This window comes from Fundulus heteroclitus, chromosome 19 (assembly GCF_011125445.2).
Source record: "Fundulus heteroclitus isolate FHET01 chromosome 19, MU-UCD_Fhet_4.1, whole genome shotgun sequence".
NCBI classification, from domain to species: domain Eukaryota; kingdom Metazoa; phylum Chordata; class Actinopteri; order Cyprinodontiformes; family Fundulidae; genus Fundulus; species Fundulus heteroclitus.
Genome location: NC_046379.1, coordinates 10,364,755 through 10,386,722, shown reverse-complemented (window position 1 = coordinate 10,386,722; position 21,968 = coordinate 10,364,755). Strand labels below are relative to the sequence as shown.

Below are 21,968 nucleotides of genomic sequence, written 5' to 3'. Positions count from 1 at the left end.
TAAATAAGCAAAACAGCCCTCTAACGTCTGTTCATGAAAAGTTTCACACTTGGCAGCTGGAACCAATTTATATCAAACAGAATCACTTAGAAAGCTCAGAATTATAAAGTCACTGGCTTATGAGAATAGGTTTTGCACATTTTACAAGTAATTTCTCATTAAACAAATAGCTATAGACCTAATATGGTATATTAGATATATATATATATATATATATATATATATATATATATATATATATATATATATATATATATATATATATATATATATATATATATTAAAGCTTTTGCTGGATATAAAAGTCAAACTGATAACAAAAATCAGTTATTGTCCCCAGAGAAAAAGTGCTGCTCTAAACATGTCCCAGAGCTAAACTGGTGTAAACTACACACATGATAAGCACGAGAGAAGAAAGAAAAATTGGGAAATGCTAACATTAGGTGTTGAATGTGTTATGAATGTGTACCTTACTCGGACAAGTCATGTCCCATCCCCGCCGCAGCAGCAGTAGGCACACTGGCTGTGAGGAAGTGGAGTCTCCAGGTGTTGCTGTAGGGTTGGCTCCGTCTGTGCGTCTGAGCGCGCGGTTTCACCGCCACGCACCGTAGACGCGCCGTGAACTCCTCCTCCGGTGTGCGCCCTGTGGCTCAACCAAACACCCCCCAAACCCACGCAGCTCAGGTCAAACGCGGTTCAAGACCAGAAGAAAGTTAAAATGTAACCATCTCTATCCATTTTGTTTCTTTGATCGTTTAGGAAATAAAACTTTTTCCCCCTGCAACGTGTCCTTACAATGTTTCTGTATGTTTGCAACGGCTGTGATCGCCTCTCCCCGGGGTTGAGCGTTGTGTGGTGGGTGGGTTTTCACCTGAGAAAGCGGGAGGTGAGAGCAGACAGATCACTGCAGCAGGCAGGCAGGCAGGCAGGCAGGCAGGCAGGCAGGCAGTCAGTCGGTCAGTTTCCACTGTTGATGAATAAATAAGAGACCGATTGTAGCGTCGCGTCTGTGCAGCAGAGATCACAGTTACTGTATCAGGTGACAGACCTTTTACTTTGTCTTAATTTGGCAGTTTTGCAATTATTTATTCAGATAAATGTTTTTGGGAAGGAGGCCCGGTATGCAGGAGAGGCGTCACAAGACAAAAAGGAATGGGGCTCAATTTATATGAAGTCCAGCCAAAGGTTTCTGTTTTCATTAAACATAGTATTTATGTTTATATATTTCTAACCATATCTTGAAGATATTTACTGTAGTAGTAGGTATGCTGGTAAATATTCTGTATATATGTGAAAAAAAAAAATGTGTTGTCTTTTACTGGCAACCAGTAGGGTGGGACGGGTTGCCCTGCAGTGTTGTGGATAAATCTCAGGTTCTACACATATATTGATAACTGATACTGTTTAGACTCCTATTTAATTAATTTAGTAGAAATGCTAGTACAATTAACATAATAGTCAAATATCATTAAAATTAAACCAAATGATAATATTATTGGAATGGACCTTGCACTATAACATTATTTAATTTTTAGGACAAAGGCACTTGGAAATAGTATTAAAAAGGAATATTTGCTTAAGTCTACTAATGTTCAGGGAAATCAAATACATTAACAGTTTTTTGGATGTGTCTACATTAAGTTTCTGGAGCAAAAACACAAGAAGCAGACTTACTGATGGTAGCACATTTACTAGTAGTCAGGTTTTGTTAGCAACGCATGCCGACCACATAAAAAGTATAATGCACTTGAAATTAGGTAGAAGGCCAATAGCACTATGGGTGGGAAAAATGAACAAAAGCAAACTTATGCCTGTTTTCCTACTAAATTTATGTTCAAGTTGCAATTCTTCTTCATTACAGCGTGATATTTTTTGGGGAGATGAACCACTCAATCACCCAGAAGTTGGAGTAAGCTGATTTATTTTGCTTGATCAACTCATATTTGGAGGTCAAATACTGAAAAATCTTCTATTCATTAAAAGCATCCATACTAAAAAATACCACCATTTTCTATTTACAGAAACATTGACCAACAGCTTAATATAATAAACAAATATGATATAATAAAAATGAGACAAAGTTAGGGACCTATGCTTTAATGCATTATTGGGAATAATGACATAATTCCTTTACAATGCAATAAAACTCAAAACTATTCAAGGAGCTGGTAGCAGACCTTTTCTCTCTCTTTTGCTTTATTATCATTAGTATAATAAAAATCTAGATCGATCATAAACAGAATCGACAGACAGGACCTGAAAAAAGTGGCGCTGGCCAGGAAACATCTGATCGGTGCTTCTAGACATTATATAAAACTATATTCAAATGTAGTCTTGAAAGACTTTCAAGTTTGGATGTGTATATGCAACATTGCTTAAATTCTCTTAGTCCTTCCTTACTCCTTTATGTTTGCCTTCAAAGCTGTCTGTCTTGTAATCTTTCAAAGCACATGTTTAGGCATTCTGATGCCTGACTTTTGTAATTTTTTGTTGAAATCTAGGGGCATGAGAGATATATTCAGATGCACATGTCCCAGTAAAATGGTTGATCATGCAAAACACCAACAGACCTTCTATTAAAAGTGAATTCCTACTGGCTGATGGCTTTCACTCTGTGCAATAGTGATACATACAGCAGGGTACTGCTTTAAATCCCTTTGACCATCCTCTGTAGACTCTTACATGTAAGAATTGTGATTAAAGGGAGATTTCAGATTAATTAAACACTTTTTCCTTTGTCCTCATTTCTCAGCGTTGAATGACTCTCAGCTGTAAACCACCCTGCAAAAACCAGCTCTAATGATCTCCACTAGAGGGAGGGCTATCGCACAAGAAAGCAGCTGTGGAGCTGCCTTTATTTATAATTTTTTTTATTTATTTCCCCTCAGCGCCTCAGTGCAATTCATAAACTGAATGAATGACAGTCAGGACAGTGCCAACATGCAGGCGCACAATGGAGGCCTGTCTGCATTTTTCCACTCAATGCAAAAACCTATCCATTACAAATGTGTAATTATTGCCCTTAATAGATTAATTCATGCTGAAAGATAGAAATGGGTTCCAGGCTATTGATGTAATTATTTCACCCAGGAAATTAAGTGACATTAAAAGAATGATATTGTCACCACTAAAGTATCATTGATTCCTTTCGAATGCAATTAGCTGTATTCGAAAATGGGGACCTGCACACTGAGCTGTGCGAGGAGCGCTGAGGATCACTTCATTTGTGAGAGATATAAAGACCAAATTATCCCATCAAAAGGAAAAATCTATAAATGTAATGGCACAGAGCTTCAGGAATGATAACAGCAATCCTGTTCAGTTCCCTGTGTGTTAACCAGAAGAGTACAGGCCAATGCGATCTTATTTTACAGTTATCGGAGAGAATTATTACAGGTGAAAACAAACAATCGTCCCCTGAGAATTTGACCTAAATGTTTTAGGAATGTAGAGAGTCTTGTAGAAACTATCACTGCTAACAAAAAAAGGGAGAAAAGAAGGAAGCATCGCTTTATGAAACTAACTCATTTCAAAGATGTTGAGGAAACAGCAGCGTTAACTTTGGTTACTGAATGATTAAAAAACAAAGATTCTAAAAAAATTTCAAAATATGATCTAACTGTTTTTATTTAAAACTTAAAATCATAGATTATGCATAGTTCTGCTAAAATGATATGACATATTTATTATTACATATTTGTCATAACTTTGATACAAATGCTTATTAACATAAGTAAAACATATTGTTAATACTTTCTAGATATAGTGCTATTTTTAAGTGATTATTGCACAGAATATTTAACCTTTACCATTTTCTGCTCTTTATTATAACAAGCGGATATCAGCTGGTTGATTAGTCAGGCTCCGGCAAACTCTGCACTTAGCTGTGTTAATTGTGATTAAAATGATTTCCAAACATAAATTTTTTATTGGTTTCAAGAGAAAAGTTTAGCAGCGTTCTTTTAGCCAGCTGGCAGGCAGTGTGCAGGTACAGACAGGGGCAGGGCAACACTGTGCTACGCTATGCTCATTACAGCCGGAGAAAGCTGGTGACTCCAACGCTTTTCTCTGTCATCTCATAAAAATGACTTGAAACCACAGGAACATAGAGTATATTTGATATTTTTAGTGATTTGAATGCATAACTTTTAAAAAACTTAGTTTTAAAAACTTCGATCAGGGTACCTGACCCATGCCTAATATTTGCTTATATAAATAGATGAGCAAAAAGATAAGAATACCGCACAATTTAGTTGTAGTTTTTAAGGGTTTATTTGCAAAGCATATTATATCCTTTTGAAATTGTGTTTCTCAATCTCACACAAATAAAGCAACATGACATTAGCAGTGCTGACCAAGTTACTTAAAAAGTAGTTAGTTATAGTTACTGCTCCCAAAATTTAATTAAGTTACTAACTCGTTATTAACTCCTACTTATTAGGAAAAGTAACTATGCAGTTACTTTTTGTGATCTAAAAGGTCAATGAATTAGGATGACCTTCCTGCTACTGGAACTTTAAAGACTACTGAGTTAAATTATCAAATATAACATGCTTAATTAATTAAATTGATTGAATACCTGAAAATATTGCACACAAATCTATATCACTTATTAATAATAATAATTGAACTGTATTGCTCTCACAATGGAGAAATACTAATTATAATATATTTATGTAGCTATGTTCAATGTTTATATTAAAGCAATAAAACAAACTAGATGTTTTACAAATTCATAATTATCGCACATTAACAGGCTACAATTGGATACGGCAATAAATAATGTGTTTCAAGCAATATAACATAAAATACACTTTGTAGTAAAATTAAATAGGGGTCACAGCATTCCAGACAACAGCCAGATAGAATGTACTTCAAGTATGTTTGTGCTCATGACCGTAAAAAATAACAACATACCACTAAAGAAGTAAAGTGCAAAAATAAGGCTCCCTGTTGTAAACATAACTTAAAAACAAACAATTCCAAAAACACTTCAAAGTAACTGCTAACACAGTCACTTATTTATCTGTCCATCCTGCAAATTTGTGCCTTTAATCTTGAGTGAACATAAAATAGTGCCTAAACTTTAAGCTTCCGAACTCAGTCTTTGAATCTGCATCGCGGCGTCTCTTGTTGCTGCTCTGCTGTGTGTGTAGTGGATGAACAGCTGCCCACCTTAAGCCTCCTCTTACCCCCTACCCACCCTCGCTTTCACTCTGCAATAGAAAAAAAAAAAACTCTCCCGCAGCAGAGAGTTTGCTTTTATGACAAGGCGTCTTAATCGATCGAGTTGGGGTAGTATTATAAGTAACTTAACGTAACAGTGTTACCAAAATTCGAAAAGTAATTAGATTAATCTGTTACTTAAAATATAATGCTGTTACTAACAATGCTATTTTCCAATGCCATTCCTCCCCGCACTGCACATTAGCTACTTTAGTAGTTGCATTTGGTTGCAGTCCGCTACTTAACAGAAACCTCACCCAACTGTTAAATTAATACTGCATTACCTAAACACCAGTCATCGGTGGCAGGTCTGTAATGATCCTGCATATTTTCAAACAGCTGAAGTTTCACTTTGTAAGTGAAAATTACATGTATTGCCCATCTTTCAGCCAGCTGAGCAGCAATGTGCAGCAAAGCATGGGGGTAGGGCCAGCGCTGACCAATTCTATGCGCCTACAGCTGGTTTAGCTGGTTATTTAGATGCCTACTGGTTCAGATAGAGCCCACAGTAAGCTGCTCATCAGGCATGCCATGCACAGAGTGCCTCCCGTAAAAAAAGAATCACCTTCATTGTTTGCACATCATCACTGTCCGTCTGTTTGAAACAGAAATCTTGCAAATTTGTAATTCTTGAAAACAAGGAAAAATCACAGTAGTCTACTTTAAGCCATCTGACCAAACTGCAACAAGTGGGGAGAGGGCAACAGCGCTTTACTTTTTGCTTTGTACAGCCAGGGAAAAATATTGCCGCTACACCTCTTTACCTGGCATTACCTTAACAAGAACTTCAAACCATAAAATCAATATGAGAAAAATAAATTCAATGGTTTTAATAGTTGTTTAATACAAAAAACAGTCCAGGCCTAATATCCATATAGCTTGTGTTGGTTGCCAGATGCAAGGTTGTTATAGAAAATCAGCACAAGTCTGAACCCACTGAAGAGCAATATAAAGCCTTCAGACACCGAGCAAAGTTTAAAAACTTTCAGACCTCAAGCCCTATTCACGTCATATCAGGCTTGTTATTTTTAAGACAAAACTATTTAAATATGAGGTAAAGGAAATTCAGCATCTTGTAAATAAACCCGAAGGTGTAACCTTTCTGATGGTTTTTATGTCTTATTTATAGTGACATCTGAGACTGAGTTTTACAGATTTCTAGGTTTTATGAGGCAGTTTTAAAACAACGTTTCCCTCCTTTAAAATATGCCTTATAGGTCAGGCTTTAAACAGATCTCAGAACCGCTGACAGTGGACCGTGTAAAGGTTTTCTTCCGTGTCCTCAGTCATCTGCCTCTATCTTTTGACAGCTTGATAAGAGCAGTGGACAGCAGGCGTGGCATAAATTATGACCAAGAGTCGGTACAATTGTTATCAGTTCATTTCTCTAATCACAAGAAAACTATAACGAAAGAAATATGTAACTATACACACATACATACATAAATAAAGAGCCACAAAACCAACAAACATTAAAAGTGTGAACGATAAGTTCTAATCAGCCTTTCCATCGTTTTTAGTAAGGTCATTTTAAAAGGACTTTTAAGAACGTTTTTGTAGTCAACAAAACAGGAAGTGAGTAACTTGTTTGATTGATGGCATTTTATGTGGATCTATAGGAAATGTGGGTGAGATCTGTTAAAGTAGACAGCTGAAGAGGCTGAATTTCTAATCGCTTACCACAATCAGTCACTTTTTGCCCTGAGGTCATGAAAAAATTGGAACATAGGGAGGAGGGCACAACACATTTATGTCATGGCCAGGACAGAAAACTTGAGCAGGAAGTAAGGAAGTAGACAACCAAGGGGACTGATGTTTGAAAGCATAAGGTTTTTCAGGAAAGAAAGTGCTGTATTTTACAGTTTTAATTTTTGTGTGTCTTTTGTAACGTTATATGAACCATCTGCAAACAATATTTTTGGTTTGCCTTGATAATTAACATACAAAGTAGGGTGTTCTGGTGACACAGTTGTTGGGAGAATTTGCCTTCACTGATCAGACCCGAAACCTGGGTGTAGTGATGGACTCAGACCTGAACCTTCAAAAGCATCTAAAGACAATTACAAGGTCGGCTTTCTATCACCTGAGGAACATTTCCAGGATTAAAGAACTAATGACTCAGAAGCATCTGGAAAAACTAATCCATGCATTTATATTTAGTAGAATTGATTACTGTAACAGTGTTTTCACATGTCTGCCTAAAAAAATGGATCAGACAGCTGCAGCTGATCCAGAACGCTGCTGCCCGCGTCCTCACTAAGACTAAGCAAGTGAGACGAATTTGTGGAACGGCCGACGGGATTTTAGAAGCTCCTTTGTCCCTAAAATCAGATGTTTGGGCACATTTTTGGTTTCTGTGACACGTTAAATGCATTGAAGCAAATGCACTTTATTTTCCTGTTAATATGTCTGTGATCAATAAATAGAACATAAACATAATATTTGGCTGATTTTGGTGATTGAATCACTGAGCATTAATTCAAAGTAATAAATATCGATATTGGAATCAAAGCAAGCTGAGCCATGTATCGAGAATCGTATCGTATCGTGAGCTGTGTATCGAGAATCGTATCGAATCGGCTCATCCTAGATGATACCCAGCCCTAGCCAGAACTATAGTTTTCTTGACTAAAACTTTTTACAGTTTTAGTCAAGAAATAGTCATTTTCTGTTTTGGTGAATTACAGATAGACTGGGCTCATGCCAGGGAGCTTTAACGTCCCTCTGTGGGTGCTGGTTGGTTAGGTTTCCTCTCCCCTGCTCTAAGGATAGCATTACTTTCATCATAACCTCCTCTCTGAGTAAATCACTGTATAAATCTTTACTGATATTAACAAGAGTTCGCGCTGGAGACTGTATCACTGCTTTTATCCTGGGTGAATATCACATCATGCATTGATTTGAGTTTGGCGATCCAAATGCAGCGTCATCGCTCTTTAGCAACTTTTGTCTGCCTCTTCAGCTTTCTTGTGCTCGTCATTTTCTTCCAGTCTTTCTAAATGCCTCTTGTTTTCGGTCATGGACATTCACTTTTATAGGGCAGAGACAAATTCAACTTCAAATATCTGTACTGAGTTTAACCGATTTCATTCCTTAAAAATATGATTAGACTGGCTTTAGTGGATATTTATGTAGAGTTGTGCACGTACTGTTCTTGTAAAACCACTTTTAAATTGTTGTTTTGTTGTCTTTGCGTGCTGTGGCTATGCGGGGCGTTTTGATGGATTCCTACAAAAGCATGTTTGTGCAGCAGTCGCGGGTCCACACAGCTCCCCGCTAAACGAATTACACTGTTGGTAATCCACTGAAAAGACACTCAGCGACGAGATAGAAAGACAGGCCGAGGGAGCAAATCACGAAACCTACCAGACACAACCACAGATGCGATGTCCGAGCTTCTTAGGAATCAGGCATCCATCTCCCGCCATGGCCCAAAAAAAAAAAACATAATTCGAACCCAAACATTTTTCTTCACGACTCAAACCAAATCAGAGGGTCCAGAGCTTCTGCTGTCAGCCTCCCTCCATCCCGCCCTCACCTAAATTTCATTTAGGAGACATCTTTCTCCCTATCCCCTCACTCTCATGCTTTCTCCATTGATAGCTCTGCTCTCTCTTTGAATTCAGTGCACTGTAGCTTTTAAATTTACTTGCCTAACAAATATAGACAGCGGGATCTAAGTGTTTTTTGAAATCCTCGAATGGGCTTTAGAGTGCCTTTGCTGTACTGGGTGACAACAGTCTCTCTGTCTCTGTCACTCACAGCCTAACCTGTGTGCGTGACTTTGTTTGCTTGTCTGCTTCAGTGTTTGTTCGTGTGTATTGCGCGATTGTATATTTGCTCCCCCATGTTCTGCACTGGCTCCTAGGCCGGGAGACGTGAGCGCAGGGTGGGAGAGGCAGTCTGGAAATGAGATAAGGATGTCTGATTCATAGGATCTGACAGGAAATCTATACTCTGCAATGTTTATAATCCAGCCATTACTACACAGCCAAATGAAAGAACAATAATCCAATCATTTACTCCATATTTACCTGAGGCAGATTCTCGGCTTAAAGGCGAAGCGCGTCACGTGGCTGAGGAGGCTGTAAAAATGGGCCGTGTGGATGAACCTCTAAAGAGGCACATTTGAGCTCAGAGTAAGTAAGTAATACTGAGAAGACTTAATGTATATCTACAGGGGAGAAGATGGCGGACCTGTGGGCAATTTAAGGGGCCAGGCAAGTTTATTTGTGGAGCCCCATTCATACACAAGGTAATTCTGAGTGCTTTAGAGATAAATTAATGAACAACCTTAACACAATTACATTAAAGCCAAGTGTACATTGAAATGTTAGCACCACTTAAAAATAAAGAACATTAAAAGGCATATTTAGGACAAGTAGCAAAAACATGATTGCAATATTCTGGTAAAATAATATCCATCTTTTATGAGAAGGCTGCAGCAAACTGAAAAGTTTTCAGTCCTCATTTAACGACAACTCAGGTTTTCAGTTGGTTCCAGAGTTGAGGAGCACAGAAACTAGATGATTAGTTTAGTTTTATTTATTTGATAAGGACAAGTGTGCACATTAAACATGTAAACAGTCCAACATTTATAGCCTAATTATGATGCCCCTCTTTGTAGTCCTAGAAACGCTGAATGAAGGCAGGCGTTTCCCTGCCTCCACACACCTGAATTAAATTAATGGGTGATTAACAGGCCTCTGCAGCCCTTAACGGCTGCTGAGGAGGTCTTTCAGTCAATTGATTCAGGTCTCTTTGAGCAGAGACATCTAAAACGTGCAGGACAGTGGGTCCTGAGGATCCATACCTGTCACAGTTTTTAGGCAGCTGCATTTTTTTGGATGAGCTGCAGCTGATGGATAAGTATGTTACAAAGAGCTGTAAAGATATTGCATTGATCTAACCCACAGGAAATAAATGCATGCACTAATTTTTCTGTGTCCTGTTTTGGCAGGAATGGCTTAATTCTAAAAATAAAATTTAACATGGTAGTATTCTCATTTATGAAGACTTTATGTGAATTTTAAAGTCCAGCTTGCTGTCTACAATCATGCTTATGCTTCTTGCATGCTCTGTGTTTTTTCCACCTTATTATTTCAACCTGATTGCTCATTTTTAGCCTTGCATTTTGGTTGCGAAAACAATTACTTCTATCTTTCCCACACAAAGCCCAAAAAAATTCTAAACAATGTGCATAATGATTTTAAGGAACCACTTTTAAGAGACTGTGATCCTGTTCTTAGTCAGCACCGTAAGTATAGTAAGTAATGAAATACTTCATAATCTAACGCAGGGGAATCATGCACACATTGAATAAAAAGGACCCTTAAATCAACCCTTGAGGAAGCCCATATTTAGTGTTTCTTTGCTCAGATTTACAGCTCCCAAATCATAGAAAGTAGTCTCAGTTTGCCAAGTACCAGACAACACAACTTTTATGTTCATGCCAAAAATGCCTGGCTTGATATGGGCCTGTAATTACCTACCATGGAGGATTATCATGGCTCGAAGCTAACGACTAAAAGAAAACAAAAAAACTCACTCAATGTTCAGAAAAGTTGAGAATTTGAAATAAGATGTGAATATCAGCAACTTCAGCTCACATGTCCATGCATGCAAGGCAGAAACTAAAAGTAAAGAATTTCCTGGTGGGGTTTACTTATCATACCGCCTTTCATGGACAGTATGAGCTGCTGTTCATTGTGCACGAGTGAGTGGGGGGGGGGGGGGGGGGGGGTTATCTTATTTGAAAAAGTGAAGGGGGCCTGCCCTTATCTGTCAATAAAGAGTAATTAGATTTTGTGGCCGATAGCGTCGATTGGTTTCTAATCTAGCTGTCGCCCTAGACGTGTGTAATTAAAATCCTGATTGATAAAGGGGCAGAAGCCCGCCCACGCCACCACTTTAGCAGAACCCTACCCCCGACCCCTTCAAAACACAAACAAACGGAAGATATGAAAGAGGGCCTGCGGAGAAAACTGCACTTCATATTGATCAGCTTTATCTGCTTTCCTATCAATGCCCTTTTCCCCACAATGCAGGAGCTGGTACAAAGGTTTCCCACGTCAAACTTCAGAGCTAATGCTCATCTAGCAGATTTAATCTGTCATAAAGAAACCAAATTAAAGAAAAAAAGGAAATTTTGTTACTTGCGATCACACTAGAAAAACATTAATTTAAAGTAAATGAGAATTAAGTGCCTTGCGACTGTATTCATACACCCTGCACCTTTCAACCTATGTTTTATTGGGATTTTATGTGATAGACCAAAACAAAGTGGTGCATAGTTGTGAAATGGAAGGAACGTTTACGGTTTTAAAATGTTTTACAAATAAGAATCTGAAAAAACAAGAACAATAGTGGACAATCAGCACTAATGTAAAATCTAACGTAGCTCTAATAATGCATCATATCTCATCGGAGTATTGCTCAGCTGCAAATCAACCAAGACGAAAACCATAAACTGAGCTGGGCAAGGACAACATTAATCAGAGAAACAGCCAAGAGTTGCATAGTAACTTTGGAGGAGCTGCAATATTCCACAGCTTTAAAGGGAGAAACTGCTGTGCACTCCACGAATCTCATCTTTCATGATAAGAGAGGCAAAAATAAAGTCAAGATAAAAAGAAAGCCATGAAAAGTCCTATCCAGACTTTTCCTCAAACTGACAACAACAAACATGAGGAAGTAGATTCTCTGGTCAAATAACACCAATACTGAATTTTCTGTTCTATATACAAAGCATTATGTGTGGCAGAAACCTCTCACCACCGTTAAACATGGTGGTGGCAGCATTATGCTGTGGGGATATTTTTCTATAATCCTAGGAGAAAACCTAGATAAAAGATGCTAAAGAATTAAGAATGGAGCAGAGGGGCACATTGAAACAGGACAATGACTCATGGACATGTTTAGATCAATGCATATAAAAATTTTAGAGCGGCTCAGTCGACTAAATTTAACAGGAGATCTGTGGCAAGACTTGTAAGCTAATATTCACAGGCACTCCTCATCCAGTCTGAACATTCGTAAAGAATTGGCAAATGTCCCAGTCTGTAAATATGCAAAGCGAGACAGCGACATGCCCTAAAATACTAGCAGCTATACTTGCAGTTTAAGCTGGCTTGAAAAAGCACAGGTGTGCCTTGGAAGGTGTGCATTCATAAACCGCTGGTCCAGTGCTCAGTTTCTCTTAATGGAAGAAGAACTTTATCACTGTGCACAAGACAGCATTTCTCTATTTTCTCCATCTTGCTCCGTGTGAGAGAGGGATTTCTGCTTGCAGAGCTGTGCCACGCCATGCATGCGGCGGCCTATTTAAATAGTTTCAATAATTTCCTCACCAAACAATGATTAAACATTACAAGCCTCAAAAGAAGGACACAGATCAAAGCCTCGTGTTGCTAGGGAAACTTTTCTTTCATTTGTTTTATGGTGCTTCTTGGGCAGGGTTACCTTCTTGGTAGAGCTCATGCACTGAATGCACTTTGCAACGAGGCACTAAGATTTATTACTCATTTTATAATTGCTTTTATACTCTCAAATCAAATGGTCTGTCACATCTAACTTTATCATGACCTTATTTGTAGCTGTTCTTTGTATGATTCCTTCGTACTTTCAGATGTCTGTCTAGAGAGGAACAAGCATTATAGGTCACATATAAGTATGCTGCTCCTGCTGCTTGGAATGAGTCGAAAACTCTTTAAATCTTCAGAAGATGATCTCAGCAAAGGAGTTTAGATCAGCATTTTATGACCAGAGGAAGACACTGTTTGTAGAACCATGGCTCCAAATTACCCTGAATATTAATCAGTGCTTGTGACATTTCCTGTTTAGGTTTTGTGTTGCAGTGTTTCACTCTTATGTACAATTGCTACATATTTAATCATAACTTAATAAAACGTTATGGTGGGGGCACAGGGGCCTTAGGCTTCCCTGTAAGGAAACCTAAGACCCAGATTCGTGTCTCAGCTCGTGGACTTTTGCCGCATGTCTTCTCAACCACATTTCCTGTCAGCCTACTTTCAGATAAAAACCACTAGAGCCAAAACCAAAACAACAAAATGAATAAAATGTGATGATGCTGTATTGCCTAAGCCATTTAAAACAATGTACATTTGTTTACACTGACCCTAAAACTACATATCTTATTTTGAAAACATAAAATCAAATGCAATAATTGGAGACACTGTGGTGCAGCGTATCCTTTTGGCAGGTTTGAAAATACTTTTACTCTTTCATGCTGTTCTCTAACAGATCCTGTGGATCCTGTGGAAGATGCATTTACCTCTCTTTCCATCCAACTCATGTGTCTTGAACCTTTTCATTATTGCTGTGGCTGTAAGTATGAGCAACTTCACTGGAATAACTGCATTTGTCCTCTGACTTATAATGCTAAAAAGAATGCTTTTTTATCTATCCCTACTGTCAGTACATGGTCAAACCAACATTTAATGCAATTAGATATTTTTGGGATGTGTGTCTAAATGCTTTGCATAAACTTTTTGCCCATTGTTCTTAGCAAAATAGCTCAACTTTTGTCAGACTGGATGGGGAGCATCAGGGCACAACAATTTTAAAATCTAGCCATAGATTCTCAATTAGATTTAAGTCTGGACTTTGACTGGTTCCTTTTACCACACATTTTTTTTTTTTTTGTGAAAATGAAAATAAAAGTGTCTTTCTTGCTGTATGTTTAGGGTCCCTGTCCTTCTGTAAGTTGACCCTTTGTCTCAGGCTGCGGTTTATTGCAGGTTTTCCTCTAAGCGCTAAGATAAATACTCCACCCATATTCAGACCAACACTGGCCAGCTATCCCCGTCTCTGCTGAAGAAAGAATCCTCACAGCATAATGCTGCTACAGCCGTGTTTCACAATAGGGACAGTGTGTTCAGAGTGATATGCAGAATCATCTTTTCTACTAGACCAGGGGTCAGCAACCTTTACCACTCAAAGAGCCATTTGGACCCGTTTCACACAGTAAAGAAAACACTCGGAGCCATAAAACCCTTTTGAAATTTTAAATTAAAATCACACTGCATATAACACATTTTTTTGCGACAGAATGGACCAGGAGCAGAACCAACGCATCTTTGCCTTTTTGTTTTTTGTTTTTTTCGTACAAAGTACAAAACTTCTACTGTTGTTTTATGGAAATCATCAACTCTGCTAATGTCAGAGTTGTTATTTTGAATAAAGCTTGGTGCGAGTAAACGCACGTCACGGTTGGATTATTTGATTTTCATCCCATATAAACGGTACTTTCTGAATACTTTTTTTAAAATCCGTACACATTTTAATCACATCCAGGAAAGTTACGCACGTAAACAAGCTCCTGTCATTAACCAGCTAACCAGCTAACAGCTGCATTAGATGAGCTATCAGACGTTCAGGCGGCACCTGAAGCTCGACTTCAGCTTCGCAGGACTCCGCTCACAGCCTCGAGCCAAGCGCAGTTCGCTTTTCCTTACTTTGAAAATGAACAAACGTCAGATATAGAAACTACTCTTACCCTGCTGTTTAGCTCTCTTCACCCTCATCAATGACTCCATGTTACTTTAGGTCCTGTGTCACCGTGGTCCCCTTGTCATTTGTAGAATTTACTACAAAAGAACCAGCATCTAAAAATGCCGCCTTCTCTGCGCTCACTGTGTTAATTTCGCTCTGCAGCCACTCGCAAGCATTATTTCTTCTTCTTGAGTTTATTGGCAGTTGGCAAACATCTTTTCAGTGTGCATTACTGCCACCATCTGGTGAGGAGTGTTCGTCAGCCAGCATTGACGTACATGAGGTACACAGCTCCGCGACATAATTGTTTTTTTAACAGCTGAGCTTGCATCAGATGCATCAAAGAGCCGAATGCGGCTGCGGAGCCGCGGGTTGCCGACCCCTGCCCCAGACCTAGCTTAGCATAGTGCATTCTGTTCATGTTTGCCCTATCCCCCTAAATGGCTTATGGTAAACTGCTAACAGGGCTTTTTATGGTTTTCTTACAACGTATTTCCTCTTGCTACTCTTCTATAAAGATTAGGGTTTGTGGAGAGCTCAACTAACTTTGATTTTCCTTCCACTTTCTCAACATTTGTGTTGAGCTATTAAAACATCAAAAGAAGCCCATAAAACATAGTAAAGTTTGTAGATGCAAGGTCACAAAATGTGAAAGAAAAGTCTAAGCGGTAGGAATACTTGTGCAAGGCATGACACATTTCATTGGAAATAATTAAGCAGGAGTACGTTAGATGAAACTGTATCCTTGAAAAACTTGGAAGGAAAGCTCCTGGATATAAAAAACCTTGTCGTCTTGTGCGGATAATGTGACTGGAGATCATCTTCTGCTTTTGATTCTTAAGATTGTCTCCTCTCCTGGTAATAAGGCCGGCTCCCCCTGTGGTTCCGTAAAACTAGACTGACCTTGTTACCAGGGTGCCATGTGTCACAGCGGGGAAACCCAGGGGGGTAGGATGAGGTGAACAGATCATCTCCCTGCCCGCCCTGCTCCCACCACAGGCCCGGTACCGCAGAGGCCGGTGTGGGGAAAGGAGCGGCTCTAGGGTCTGGAGACCATGACTCCAATTAAGAGCAAGAAACCCGGCTCCACTGCCTCGGCAGCGTGGCTGTCCTACACGGGAAGACACAGTCGGTCCAAGGAAATCAACCCTGTCACTACAATAAAGATTGTCTCTGTGAGTTAGAATTTGTTTCTAAATACTTTTGTATAAAAGCTTTATTTATATTAGGTATAAGAATATTCAAGGAGGAAGAAGAACAACTATCCTACTTGTTTCTTGATTTGAAAAGTAAAAAAAAAAAAAAAAAAAGTGGCAGAGTGAAGCGCACGGTAATAGATGCGAGCGATAGACGGGCGTCGTTTTCCCCTGTGATTAAAAATGTATGTTGCCACATGCAGGCTTTGGTGTGGAACTCTCCTGGAAGAGGAGCTGGTTAATATTCAGGCCCATGTCTGGCTAATGTCTTAAAGTGATAAATAGGAGGGGGTTGCTGCCGTTTGATTGTTCTTCACAGGCAGTCAGGGAGCAGCAGCACAGGGGGATTTAAGGTGGAGGAATCCTCTCAAAGCTCCTCATTCATTCGCTCTCAGACGCCCCATCATTAATTGGGCCTGTCGACATGACTCCTCTGTACCCAGGGCCACTGGCTGCTGCCGTGGTGGATGAGCTTTTTAAGACAGTTCAAAAGAGTCCTTGCCTCATGAAAGGCATTCAAATTACATGAAATTGCATTCATGTCAAGCCTTGAAGCCATAGTCATACAGTACAATGGCATAATATCTTCTTTCGTGCCCTGCATGTCTGTGCAACAGTAGAGTCTTTCTCCTGAGAGTGAATCACAAAATAGTGTTGGTTTAGCTATGTCTAAATAAATAGGGCTTCATTTTCAGGTGACAGCACAGCACAAAAGCTGATTTCCAAGGCAAAAAGGCTAATGGGATCTTTTAATGTAAACCTAGTGCCATAAAATGTCCAAATATAACTTAAATTAAAGATCGTAAACATAATACTGGAAATTCATACAGAGCCTTTCAAAGACATCTCTTTAACCTGTTCCACAGTTTGTGATGTGTCATCACAAATTTCAATGTATTTAGTGGGTTTTTGTTTGTGAATGACCAAACCAAAGTAGTTTATAATTGTGCGGTGAAAAGAAAAAGTTATCAATTCAAAAGTCTCCTATCTATGGAAACCCAGCAGGTTGCATCAAGTCTCTCCAAGCAGCATTCACTCCTCCTGAAAGAGCGTAGAGCCACAGTGACAGTCATCTGCATTGTTGATGGCTTTGCAGCAATCCCTCATACTGAGCATGCATGAAGTGACAGTGGAGAGGAAAACTCCCCTTTAACAGGGAGGAAAACCTGCAGAAAGAACCAGGCTCAGTGTGAACGGCCATCTGCAAAGACCGACTGGAGGTTAGAGAAGACAGAGCAGAGACACAAAAAAGCACAGAAGCACACATTGATCCAGGAAATTCATTTTCCAAAGATTTTGATTAACAATAATATTCAAAATGTCGTAAGCCTTTGTTTTCAGTTCTATAATACTTTGTGAAACTACTTTTCGCTGCAATTACAGCTGGAATGTCTCTACCAGCTTTATACGCCAAGAGAATGACATTTTTGCCCATTCCTCTCTGAAAACAGCTGAAATTTACATTAAAAGGAGTTTCTATGAACAGCAACTTTCTAGTGCTGCCACAGATTCTCTATTAGACTTACATGTGGACCTTTCTGAACATGGATTTATATTCCCAATGGTTGTGAAAGTCAAGTCTACGAGGGCCGGTATCCAACAACATTTTGATGTTTCTATGGTAAAACAATAAAACATGTGAATTCAGAATCTAGAAAAAACATCTGCGTATTAGTGTGGTCAAACTGTGGAAAATGTTGAATATTGAAACAAAGCATAAAAAACGGTTTAAATCACCTTTTAACATATGTTTACATTATGAAAATATGTAAAAAAAAAAAAAATGATTTTGATTATTAATGTTATTTTGTAGTTCATGCAGTAGCAATTCCGATCTTTTCACGTCCTAAAAAATCCGATCTGCGCTGCTTCCATATGTGTAACTAATTTAGATACGTGTCGGATTTTCTTTCAAAGCGTCCGCTGTCTGAACGGTCATGTCGCATTTTATTCATCTTTCACGTCACTCTCCTGTCTCTCATACGCAGCAGCAGCAGTTAGCACTCCATAAAATACTTTAATTGCTGTGCTGCTTTCTTCTTTGCCTTACTTCGTGGTCTTAATATTGTCAGCTCCGATTGCTCAACAGCTTTCTAATAATAAGGACAGATGCTGGCTGGTATCTGCGATTTTTTTTTTCTTTTTGAGTTTTTCTTTTTTTCCAAACAAAACTTTATTGAACACTTCTAGAAAGCCATTACACTCACCATTACTTCTGTAAACAGTGCGCTGCTGTGTGACGTCTCCTTCTGTTATCTGCACATACAGGTCCCTTTGTGGTCTTGAACCGTTCAGACAGAAGTATGATAACGGTCATATTTAATAATATTATGAACAGCCACCTCAAAAAAAAAAATTGATAAAAAATCTGAATTGAGCATCAAGCCTACAGTGTGAACATAGTCCAAGAGTTGTAGGAAACCAGCCTGGACTGGATTTTTCAGACCTCTCAAACCCCGTCTTAAGGCTTTTGCAGCCTCTAACTGGTTTTCTTCCAGTTTTGTGCTGAATTTATCTCCATTAAACTTGTTTTTTCTGTCCTGCGTGAAAAAAAAACGGCTCCACACAGCATGATGCTGCCAGCAACATGTTTTGCCAATGGATTGACATGTTCAAGGGGATATGCAGTATAAATTTTCCACCTCACAGAACAGCTGGATTAAATTATACACACCGAAACAATGCTCACTAATTAGCTGACTTCTAAATGGACTTGGCTCCATTACGTTTTATTTACGAATATCATAATAATAAGGCTGAAAACAGATACATCTCATGCTTTTTAGATTTCTATTGGTAGATTATATGTGCATTTTCAAAGTCATGCTCTTCTTTATGTTAGTCTTTTACAAAAAAATGCATTGTCTGTAGGTGTAAAATGACAAAATGAAAATCTGAAGGTACAAATACTGCAAAATTAAGCAGGACAGGATCTAATAACTTCCAAAGTACTATTTTGAAAATCTTGTAGTACTGATGAACATCACTCATAAAGACCTAATGATTCAAGAGGTGTCCACAGAAAAACAATTATGATTAGAACAGACACATTGGCACTCTTTTGTTCACCTGAAGTGGAAAAAATAAACAGTTCGGTGCCTAAAGCCCCCTCTATATAAAGACTAAAAGGGCAGCTGAACCACAGCACAGTGTCATTCTCCGTGTGGCACAGTTTCCACTTTAAAACTTATCTCCCTGAAAGTAGCTATGCAGGACAAGGTGAGTCCAGCCTTCAAAACTTTCTGATTTCTACTGATGTGGAGTTAAAAGGTAACCCCTGACGGAGTCCAGATTTGGTTCACCATGTCAACCGTGTGATACTTAAGTATTTATAACCATTAGGGGCTGTATATATGTCATAAAGTACGGTGGCTTCGTTTTTAGCTTGCCCACTGGCCTACATCACTTCCGTCCTTGTCCGAGGGTTTTTTTTTTTCCTGCCAGGACTGATGATCTCCTACATCACAGAGAAGGGTTAATATCTTCACAATGCCAGAAAACTGTCTTTGCGTCCAGAAACACTTCACAAAGAGCTTAAAACCCAGGCCCTTAAAGCCCCTTTTCCATGAACAACTCTCCCTAACTCTCACATTGTATTACTAAAACTACACTCTCAATTTTTTTTTCCTTACCTTCCATATTTTACAATCCATCCAGTATCTTCCTAATACTTTCTTCCTGCTCCACCTCCTCCTCTCCCTGTCATGTAAGTGCTTTCTGTTATGGCAGCGGGAAGGCTACCCGCAGCGGGAGAGATCCTAATTAACAGGCTATTCATTTGTGCGGAGCGGAGGGCTCCTGCTTTCTGAGCACTTGTTTTATGGTGGCGCTAGGGAGCTCTGTCCAGGGATTTGGAGGGGGATAATTGCCTTTGCCGCAGGCTGCAGTAATCTGGTCGGCTAATTCATTATTTTAATAAGTTAGCTTCTCCTCGGGGGTGTGCTAGCTGCGCTGCGCCTCAAACCTTGGTGGTGCACCTCGTTATTGTGGCGGTCTTCTACACCGGCGCCCGCACGGGGTTAATAACTGTTATTAGCCTCTCTCCTCAGCCTGCAATTTCTCGTTTAACTAGGGCGATTCAAACGAAACCTTTGCAGGCGTCTCATAATCAACCTCTATGGAACCAGGGGTAATCCCTATGAAGGGGTCTGTATACCAGGAGAGGGGTAATGGATGCAATCGGCTGAGTGCCTTTGCCTCCACTTCTTTCATTATTTCATTCCTGCTGTTGTTTTTACTCAGTTTAATCAAAATCATTTGAGAGGAGAAATATTTGCTTTGAGCTAGGGAAATGGATCAGATTTATACAAACAAATAAGACGATCATTAGCTTTGCGTAGCTAATGACTTCACTTAGGCTTTAATCTTCCATCTCTCTAATGGGGGATGCATTCAGGAGAGATGTTTAATGGCTTTAGAGTATTCAGACATTTTGTGCATTGGCTGATTAAAAACCACTCATTTCAACAAGAAGGTAAAAAAGAGACGGGTTCAAGAATAGATAGAAAAAAAATTGAATATTAGACATTGTAATGGCTAAGTGTTTAAAGTGAACCTGTTCTTAAAATCCAATCATCAGTCCCAGACAAAGTGGTTAAAGGTGTTGTAATGCAAATATTTAATATATTATTTTGCTTTGTGATGAAAACATGACTTAATTCACTTTTGAGAAAAAAACAATTGGTCTAGACAACGGAAACCTGTTATCTGGCCTGAGGAATCCCTGCTTTGCGTCAGCCAATGACAATTCGGGTAACAAACATAAATCAGTAAGTTAGAATATCTAAAACATAATTTATGTCATACTATAATTCAAAAAGTAAAATTGAACCCGATATTATCATGTGCAGATATAATGCTTTGTGACCTTTTTTTTCCTTTTAGTTTATCAATTTTTGGTTATTTATATTGTTATTTAAAACATTTAACTTCGTTAAATGTTTTAAGTTCTGTAAACTGTCTACCAACTGATCAAAATCTTTTCCTGGTAAAAGATTATTTGTATCAAGAAAACTCATTTTATTAACTATGAATCAGTACAAATACAAACTTTCTTGGACCAAGTAAGGCACCTTGCAGGATCACTTGTGCTCTTCAACAAGGGTGTTTTCTCATTAATTACATGCACTTACCAGAACCTTTACTGCGTGTAATTTCTTAAAGTGAAACTCTACGAATACTACATTTTCTGAAAACCATTTTTTCCACAACCCTATTTGAACGAGTAAATAGAAGGACGAGAACACTAACATACGCGGCGGAAAAGGTTCAAATGAAAATGTTAAAAGCCATAAACTGTGGTCAGTCATTAGGCTGAAAGAACAACAGTTCCACTAATATCCAAGAGTTTGATGGTCTGGAAATAACGCAGCGTGATCATTTAGTACTTTTATCTGCATCAAAAAGTTCAACTTCTTGGCCACTGCCCCCTCTGCACACAAGAGAGCCGGTTCGGCTCCATAAAGTACGCGCGTGGTAATAAATAGCCTGGTTCACTATTAACTATTATCCACGTTTGTGTCCTTCCTGGCAGGCCACATGCGGAGCCTGAGCTCAGCGTCGGCCTTTGGGGCAGCCTGGGGCTGGTTCGGGGCCATGATTTTTCAAAGCCCACACTGCCATCTGCTACATCAGTGTCCCTGGGCTCCTTCCTCAGGCTGAAGTGGCTTCAGCTGGGACAGCGAAGGGTTGTGAGCATCCCACATCCAGGTGTTACAACAGCATCATGCATATGGATACGGAAATTTCTATAGATCTCTCATATGTGAGAACTGACACGCAACTGATAAATGCGCTCGCGGATAAAAACTGTTGTGTGCAGGGAAGGAAAATGGATTTTTGTGTTCCTATTATGGATACGTCTCATTTGACTCTCGTCTATGTAAGCCAGTATTGATCAATGATATCAGCTGATGTTTATTTAAAAACTGCTGGAGTGGCATAGCTCGGGCCAGCATTCCTGCCCACCTTAAAGCCGCTCAACCTAGCATGACTGGCTTCTAATGAGCGGTCCCTCCTCTCATCGCCCAATCT

At 39.1% G+C, this 21,968-nt stretch overlaps 1 protein-coding gene across 4 annotated transcripts in view; it reads right to left on the bottom strand.

Annotated features, from left to right (window-relative positions):
• Positions 1–937, bottom strand: part of esrrb (estrogen-related receptor beta) — a 69,141-nt gene extending 68,204 nt beyond the window's left edge. For 3 of the 4 annotated variants that reach the window (XM_036150353.1, XM_021309993.2, XM_021310002.2), the window contains exons 1-2: positions 872–937; positions 470–643 (exon numbers count right to left, since the gene is read on the bottom strand). Coding sequence is in view for 1 of the 4 variants with exons in the window: in XM_021309996.2 (XP_021165671.1) it covers positions 475–494 (20 nt within the window). In the remaining 3 variants the exon portion in view is untranslated. The remainder of the gene's footprint in view (positions 1–469; positions 644–871) is intronic. The other variant, XM_021309996.2, reaches the window with a different exon arrangement.
• Between the last annotated feature and the right edge of the window lie 21,031 nt (positions 938–21,968).